Source organism: Cebus imitator, unplaced genomic scaffold (assembly GCF_001604975.1).
Source record: "Cebus imitator isolate Cc_AM_T3 unplaced genomic scaffold, Cebus_imitator-1.0 Scaffold595, whole genome shotgun sequence".
NCBI lineage: Eukaryota > Metazoa > Chordata > Mammalia > Primates > Cebidae > Cebus > Cebus imitator.
In genome coordinates, this window is record NW_016107910.1 from 282,078 (window position 1) to 291,647 (window position 9,570).

The window sequence follows — 9,570 nt, forward strand, 5'->3', positions numbered from 1 at the left end:
CTTCTGTTTTAAATTTATTTTTATTTCTGCATCTGGCTTGTAAATATTATCTATAACACTTTGTTGTGTAATTTAATAGTTGCCTTAGGATTTGTAGTATAAGTTTTAACTTAGAGGTCAATAAACTATGGTCTTCAGGCTAAATTTGGTCAGTACTTTTCTTTGTAAATATAGTTTTATTGGAACACAGCCATACTCATTTGTTTAAATACTCTCTGTGCCTTGTTCTGTATTTCAATGGCATTATACCTACGTAGTCATTTTTACTGGATAGTCGGCATTGTGGATTTAATTTTCTTGCATACTAGATACTTTTATTTTCACATAAATAGTATTTAGCTTTTTTTCCAGGCTACAGTTAATTTTCTTATAAACACTTTGATCTTTTTGAGTCTTGCTTTTAAGCTTTGTCAGGTAGGACCAGGGAAGTATTTAGTTTAGGATTAATTTATCCCCAGTATTGAAGCATGTCCTTTCTTAGTACTCTAACAAACATTCTTTGAATTATGAGGCTTTTCACTGTCACTTTTGGAAATAGGACCTATCTCAGTCCTTTGTGAGTTGAGTGGGTTTTTCTTTTCCTAGGCTTGGGCTTGGGTAGTCTCCTCAGATCCATAATTTACTCTATCTCTGTCTCTATCGATTTCTATCTCTATTGCTGGCTGTCTGTCTATCTATCTATCTATCTATCTATCTATCTATCTATCTATCTATCTATCTATCTGAGAAGGAGTCTCAGTCTGTTGTCCCAGCATGAGTACAGTGGCGTGATCTCAGCTCACTGCAACCTCTGCCTCCTGGGTTCAAGTGATTCTCTTGCTTCAACCTCCTGAGTAGCTGGGACTACAGGTGCACAATCAGCCCAGCTTATTCTTGTATTTTTTGGTAGAGATGAGCTTTTACTGTGTTGGCCAGGCTGGTCTCAAACTCCTAATCTCAGGTGACCTGCCCACCTCAGCCTCCCAAAATGCTGGAATTACAGGGATGGGCCTCTGTGCCCAGCCCATAATTGACATTTTTTTATTGGAGGCAGACATTTTATTGGATTGTGACATTTACCTTGTTAAGATGATGAACATTTTTGTATTTATGGAACTATTATTGAACTTTGTTCTGAGATATAAAACTAGTTTGGTCCTTATAGATCTTACTTTTTAAAGTTTATTAGATTGGATCAACACAGCTTTCAGTCCAGGGTTAATTTTGTCCCACTACTGCAGCAAAATCTTTCTGATTACTTTATCTGCTGTCTTATGAATTATGAAATTTTCTGCTCTGGTCGAAGGCCACAGGAACTATTCCTGACCCATATTGAGTTCATGGATTGGTTTCTCTAACCCTTCCTTCTTTTCCTGGTTTAGGGTAATGTCCTCACTCACATGTACTGAGTATTTCTCTGCTGAATACTTGAAGGAGACTGTCTACATATCCACAGAGTTCTCTTTGTACAATTTTCTCTTCTCTAGTACTTGATCCTGTGAATTTTGTCTCCTTCTCTGAGACTTTCTGTTCTGGCTTATCTACTCAGGAAGTCTCTGAGGCTCCACCTGACTTAGGCCTCCCTGTACTACCACTTGGAAACTCTTTCCAGGTAGTAAGATAGGGCAGTTGTGGGGCAAATGTCATCTGTTCCCTGTCTCTCAGTATTCATTGTCCTTTGTTACCTGATGTCCAGTGTCTTGAAAAGTATCATTTCATATGTTGTGTCCTGTGATTTAGATTTTTCAGGCATGAGATTAAATCCTGTCTTTGTCTGTTTCATTTTATCTTTAGTAATCTGGGAGTAGCATTTTAATTGGGTGATAGTAGTTCAATGTCTCACTTCCAGAATTGACAGTGTAGAGTGTGGGAGAGCTACTGCTGATTTCCAGAGCTCTGAAACTTGCAGTGATAAAGGAATAGTGTGTTTCTGGTATGCTAGCCAGTGCTTAAGTGGCTAAGATGTCTGGCTTATATCTGTCTATTTCCAGTGTAGAATGTGTGATACATGAGCATAGAGTGTGTTATTGGTATATTTTTCACTATAGAACATAAACTAGTATGTGATAGGGATTTTCTAGGACCCCCTTCTAAGGAGGATCTTTAAAGGACCTTGTTAAAAACTGGTACCAAGGCATAGAAGGACAACAGTATCATAAGGCTCCATTATTCATGATTTCTTGCATTAGATTTTAGAAGTGTCACAAATATGTTTGAGAAATTCTTGTAGTCATTTCTAATTTTCTTTTAAACTCTTCAGACCTCCATTCTCGATGTGGGACTATCTAAACCCATACTAGCACAGAGATGCAGTCAGTAAGTTTTGATTCCTAAGTCTGGAATATTAGGTAAGAGCAAGCATTTTGAATGCATTACCCAAAAGATAATAAATTAGTACATTGATTGAGCAGTCTTTTAAAAAATGATTCAATGATTACTTCTGCAGACAGCTTATTAATAATTAGATGTTTGTTGGTTATACTTCACTTGTGTGTACAAAAAATGTTAAATAATCCAAAATGAGGACATGTTTTTATGCCTTAGAAAATACTTTTAAAGTACATTTTTGTATGTTTTAAAGAATCTTATACTGTATGTCATTTGTATTTTAAAGGGAAAGATACCTACCGAGATTTTCCTTCCTCAGAATGTACATACACACATATACACACACAAATACACAAGTAAACAAACATAATTCTTAAGCCATGCTCTATTTTGCTTATATCAAGAAAATGTAGTAGAATGTATGGCTGATTATTGTAAAGCTGTCAGTTCTTCTAAAATTAATTTATTGGCTTAACAAAATTCCAAATAAAGCTGCAATAGGGATTTTTGTTTCTTTGAAGTTGACAGAATTATTTTATAGTTTGCTTTGAAAAATAAGCATATGCAAAGAAGTAACATTTTTGTTTGTTTTTGAGATAGTATCTTGCTCTGTCACCAGGTCGGAGTGCAGTGGCACTATCCTGACTCATTGCAGGCTCAACCTCCCAGGCTCAAGTGATCTTCATGCCTCCGGTACCAGAGTAGCTGACTACAGAAGCATGCTCCACTATACCCGGCCATTTTCTTTTTTTCAGTAGAGATGGGCTCTTACTATGTTGCCCAGGTTGACCTCAAACTCCTGGGCTTGAGTGATCCTCACATGTTGCCCCCCCCAAATCCTCTTGTTTAAAAATTTATAAAGCATGCATAAGCAAAACATTATAGTATCAACACAAGATTGGAAAAATACTATATAGCCCCAAAATATCCTGTTATATATGACTTACTATGTATCATTATGATAAAGGAAGAATCACAAATTGTGGCAAAGAGATTGTTCAGTAAACAGTATTTGATAAATTGCTTAAATATTTCAAAAATTCATTTTAAAATGCCATCTCTACCATATACAAAAATAAATTGTACTTACGTAAAAGAGCTAAATCTGGAAAAACAGTTACCCTGAAATAAAATGCAACTAAATATTTTGTTGACCCTTGGATGGAAAATGTCTCTTTAAACATTAAAATAATGAAGGAAAATAATGCATAAATAATCTATACATTTGACTACATAAAATTAAGGATTACTGAACATCAAAAACTAGCAGAAAATTGGATAAATATTTGCAGCTAATATGATGGAAAACTGACATTTTTAATATTTAACTGACTTATACCAATTGACAAAACAGTAATAGAAAATAGGCACAAACATTACTGATAATTCACAAGAAAATAGACTACTAAACATGAAAAACAATGTTCAGCCTAAAAGTCAAAACTTAAATTTAAAAAATGATGCCACTTTCACACATCAAATTTGAAAAGGCTTTTTACAGGGCATATTCCATACTATCAAGGATGTGGTAAGACAAATGCTTTCATAAACTGCTGATGGGAGTGAAAATTACTATAACCTTTTTGGAAAATAATTTTGTTGTGTATGTCAGGAATCTGAATATTTATGCTCCTTGACCCAGTATTTCCTTTTTTTTTTAAATTTCTTAATCCATTTTGAAGAAATAATCATAAATATCAGTAAGATGTACATATGCATGCATATTGTAGAATTATTTAAAATAGTGAAAATCTGGAAATAACCTAAATGCCAAGAAGGGGAATGTTTAGGTAAATTATGGTGAATTGTTATGGTAGTATTGTACAGCTATTGAAAACTTTACAAATAAGTTTTAAAGACATAGAAAAATGCTTATGATATAATATTAACTGGGGATAAAGGAGGCCACTAAATAGTACTTATATAGTAGCATGACTTCAACTGTATTAGAACACATTCGTAGACACATTCACATGCAGATGTGCATAAATAATTTGAAAAACAGATGGCAAAATATTAAAAGTGCTTAAATCAAGAGTACTGGAGGTTAGGATAATGTTCATTTTGTGGGGGGGATTTATGAGTAGGATGAATAGTAGGTTGGAAAGCATTATTGGTAGTGAACCTAAAATTTTTTTTTTTAGAAAAGCAAACATTGCAGCATAGCATGTGGCAGAAGTGGCTTCTGGGGAAGAGTTCATTCTTACAGACAAGTATCCCTGAGTTCATGTCTTGGGCCTCCTCCTTACTAGCTGTGTTATTTTGGGCAAGTTACTTAATTACTCTGAGTTTCTTTCTCCGTTTGCAAGATGTTCCTAATACCTACCTCATAGAGTTTGGAAAATATAATAGCATAATGATTGTACAGTGCCTAGCACATAATTGCTACTTAGCAAGGTTTTATTTGCATCTATCATTAGGCTTTCCACCAAAACAACTTCATGACAATGTGATAGACTTGCCATTAGCTGTAACCTAGGCAAAGTTTTTTTTTTCCTAATTTAGTTTTGAATAATTTTTATTTAGGGTTTTCTTATGTATTAACTTTCAGAGAACATTATCGTCCTTGTTTAGATGTTGAATAGGCAACTATTATTTTTATTCTTAATAAAAGTCAAGTTAAAGTGATGTTTTTATACTTTTACCATTATAATATAAAAATTAATGCTCCCAAAACTTAGATAATGAACAGTCTTTGTTTTTCTATTGATCATTTAAGAAAGTAGTTGGCATATCAGAAGTTATTAACTACTCATTCTCTACAATTTTGCTAGTAACGTGGATCTACATTGTGAAATGCAGTGGTCATAATTGTAAGTGGACAGAAAGTTGTAAGCTATTATGACATGTAGTTTATGCAGTTTTTAGCCTTTTTAACCCAGATGTTTCTTTATGAAAATAACCCAGTTTTAGAAAAATATTTGATTTTGCCAATCTGGAGTTCTTGCTAAACCTTAAAAATTATATCTAATGGTTGATTAGTGTCCAATTCTATATGTAAATGAATACTCACTGTGAATGAATTTATATGTAAACCTATAATATTAATACCTTATGGCTACACACACACACACACACACACACACACACACACACACACATATATATATTTTTAGTATTTTAAAGTTTACAAAGCTTTTTTCCACATAAATTGATTTGTTTCCTATAACAACCTTGTTAGGTATACACAGCAGATATTGTCCTGTTTTACAGATTTAGAAACTGAAGCCCAGGGGGTTAAGAGACATTTCTTATATTACACTGCCAATGCTGTTTTCAAGTTCTTTACTCTTCACTTCATCATAGCAGCCCTATTTCCAGTCACAAAAAGATTGAGTAATACAGTGCCATTACACTCATATACATTACTAACAGAAGAGGCTTGGATCCACCCCTTAGGTTAGAGATGAGTTCAGAATTTTGTGTAAGATAAGAGTTACTAATTAAAAGCTTCTGTCAGTGTAGTAAAAACTTTGGGTTTGTAGAGCCTCTAATAGTGAAAGTTCTGAGAAATGATAGTAGCCAGCAAAAGAGAGAATGGTAGAAATAGTGGAATTCCCAGTGCTAAAACAAAATATCTTCTATATTTCAAATCTCCCAAGGGTGTTACTATATTATAGCAAAATACTAAAATTAACATTGATGTTACGACACTGAGTCACTTTAAAAAGGGTGAATCTCGTGCTGTGCATTTAGTGTGAGAAGATACACAAACAACATAATGTTTTAGAAAGATTTACATTAAAGTGGTTAATATTGAAGATACACATGCAAAGAGTTTAGTTTCATCTATGTGGAAATCTTATTTCTCTGGTATTGCTAATAATTATACCAGTCAAATAAGAATTGACTATGCTTATTATCTTATTATTTTCCTAAATTTGTCTGTCTTCTCATTTTTAACGAACTGCTTTTAAATATGCTGAATATTGAAAGAAAGATCAAATGATAGATCATTATTTTATTCTAGGTTCTGTTTACAGAGGAAGATGTGAAATTCTACCTTGCAGAACTGGCCCTTGCTTTGGATCATCTGCACCAATTAGGAATTGTTTATAGAGACCTGAAGCCAGAAAAGTAAAGCTGTATTCTTCTTTTGTATTCATGTTGTCTATATTTCTGGAACTACTTTTTGTCTTACTCTGTTAGGTCTTTTAAATATTATAGGGAATTCTATATGAATTGTATGAAACTTCTTTGTAAAAAGTAATCTTTGTAAGACATACATTGACTTTAAGTTAATCATTTTTAAAAAATTAATATATTAAATACTGACCTATCTTAGTTTTATGATTTTTATGTAAATGTTTTATGTAAAATATTTTATTCCATCTTGTTGAATGTGAATTTTGATTTACAGCATTTTGCTTGATGAAATAGGACATATCAAATTAACAGGTAGGCAGATTTTCTTATTATACCCTTAGCCACTTGATTAATATTTTTTATTATTTTAATACAAATTTGTCTAAACCTGTTTTTTTATCTTTCTGAATTTGATTTGCCATTTATTCATCTGTTTAGTGAATTAAATGTTATTCAATGGTTAGATGTTCTCAATATGTTCTAATTGTAATATGAAAAAATTGTACATTAGATACGCTAAGAAATGACATTTAGCTTTCTAGGTAACAATACATCATCTTAGTTTGAGTCTAGACAGAAAAATGTATCACAAGTAGTCATCATGTTTGAAGTATAGTGGCAACCTTCCCTCCACCTTCCCTAACTCCTGGCAACCACTTATATGTTCTACATCTCTATAATTTTGTTATTTTAAGAGTGACATAGAAATAGAAGCATACAGGAGTCACACTCCTGAGCATTTATCCTAGAAAAATAAAAACCTATATATGAATAAAAACCTATATATGAAAGCCTATATATGAATGTTCATAGCAACTCTATTTGTAATAGCCCAAGACTGGAAATTACCCAAATATCCTTCAAAAGGGAAATGGATAAATACAAACTGTCAGACTTCATGTGATGGCATACTACTCAGGAGTAAAAAGGAAGGGAAGACCTGTTGAGATATCCAACGACTTGGATGGATCTCAAGGGCATTGTGCTAAGTGAGCCAATCTCAAAATGTGTTTTCAATAGATAGTCAATTCCATATTTTATTATTTGAATGTTAGAACAGAGATAAAATGAAGATGTGGTCTTTACTGATAATTTTAAATAGATACAGTTTAAAGGTAAGTTGCTTTAAATTCTTGTGATACTGCATCAATGCAAAAATAAAGTGTCAAACTATTACCTCAAAAGTTGACATAAATATGAAAAAGTTCAAATAAAGTTTAGTGACTCTTACTGATTCATAGCTTGATTCTCTTTTGCATGTACAAAAGAAATGATGTGGGTTCGAAGATGTTTAAAGAGGGAAAGGAAAGGAAAATAACAGTAGGGAACAGTAGAGTGTTGAGATTTTTATATAATATATAAATTTTTATTTTGTCGCAATTAAAAAGATAATTAAAAATTAATTCTTCTTTTCATTTTTGCTTAAATATATCTCTTTTGTCAGAAGTGAGACAGGGAGGTGGGAAAAAGAGTAGAAAAAAACGACTTTTCTCTCTCTGCTACATTAAGGTTAATTAGGTAAATAATGATGCCAAGTTGATTTATATTTAGTATTCTCATTTTAATTCTGCTTTTGATAGATTTTAGAGACTTAAACTGTCTGAAGAGGGAAGAATAGATAGGATCAATATTAATTTATAAGCAAAAGACACAAAGCATGTAACAGGAAGAAATATGATTTATAGTTTTCTTTTTTTTACAATTCAATTTATTTTTCTTACAATGGCACAAACATTTCTTTTAAAGAATGTATACAATAATGAATATTAGATAATTTACAGTTTTATGATTATAACCTAATTCAAGATTTTATAATGAGTAGTACATTTATGGGTTTACTCTGCCAGTATTCCAGTGAGGTTGGTTAAAGTATGACCATTCACAGCAAGTATTTTAACCCATTTATGCCTAAGGCTGCAAGTTTTTGAATTTTTGCAATCAGACATTGATGATGACCTTGAGCAGTAGGATATAAATGGTGTTCCAGTAGTGGAACACTAGGCATACGTTGGTTTAAGAGTTCTTTTACAACGTTTCCTTTAATTTGTATTCTTTATCTCTCTTTCTCTTTAATTTGTCTTTGCTTTCTTTCTTAACCTCCTGTATATCTTTTCTCCCTCCTACATGTTTCTATCTCCTTCTTTGCTTCCATTTTGAATACTACAGTTACAAATACCAGATTGATTGCAATTTGCCATTGATACCAGGGGGCTGTGTGCAGGCTCTTGTGATTTTAGAATGTCTCACCTAGGGAGGGTCTTTGCTAGCATTCTGTTTTCCAACAATAATTGCAGGAGAATGGCAATACTACTTTTTTTTTCTTTTCACCTGTGTACTTTAAAAATTCTCCATACATAAGGAATGGGCCTAATATCTAGAATGACAGGCTACTCTGAAATTACAATGAAGTATAGAAAGGTTCCTGTTATAACTGTGCTTTGGGTCTGATTGGCTTCATTCTGAGATTATCATTGTTACAGCAGATCAGTAGAATGAGAGTGGATATCCCCCAGTATCTACTTCCTTGCTAATGTATTATTTATATTATAGATTATTATAAGACTTAAGTTTTTTTCTGAAATCCTTCATCCTTCCCATAGTATATATAAAATCCCTCCCATAGCCTATATAAAAATAACTTTGTAATATTTATAATATGACTTGTCTATTTAGAAAAAATATTTAATCATAATATCTCATTAAAAAGTATAACTTGAATAGAGAATTTATTTGATCTGTGATTGCTATAATCTGTTGCATTTTTAAAATTTTACTTTTCTAAGAGATAGAGTCTTACTCTGTCACCCAGGCTTTAGGGCAGTGGCATGATCACAGCTTATTACAGCCTTGAACTCCTGGGCTCAAGCCATCCTCCCACTCCAGCCTTCTGGGTAGCTGGGACTTCAGAAACGTGACACCACACCCAGCTATTTTGTATGTGTGTGTATGTGTGGAGACGGAGTCTTGCTGTATTTCCCAGGCTGGTCTTGAACTCCTGGCCTCAAGCAATTTTCCTGCCATGGCTTCCCAAAGTGCTGGGGTGACAGGTGTGAACCACTGTGCCCAGCCTATAATGTGTTATCTGAGAGACATAATTTAGAAGTAACTTCTATAAAGAGAGGAGAAGAAAAATGTACAGTAGTTAGAAATGTAAATCACATAGTACTTGAGCTGAGT

The 9,570-nt window shown here is 33.0% G+C and overlaps 1 protein-coding gene across 1 annotated transcript in view; it reads left to right on the top strand.

Moving 5' to 3' along the window:
• The window catches only part of RPS6KA6 (ribosomal protein S6 kinase A6), a 129,834-nt gene that overhangs the window by 49,383 nt on the left and 70,881 nt on the right, over positions 1–9,570 (top strand). Inside the window, 2 exon segments of the mRNA XM_017516582.2 lie at positions 6,278–6,384; positions 6,668–6,705. Of these exon segments, the coding sequence (XP_017372071.1) occupies positions 6,278–6,384; positions 6,668–6,705 (145 nt within the window).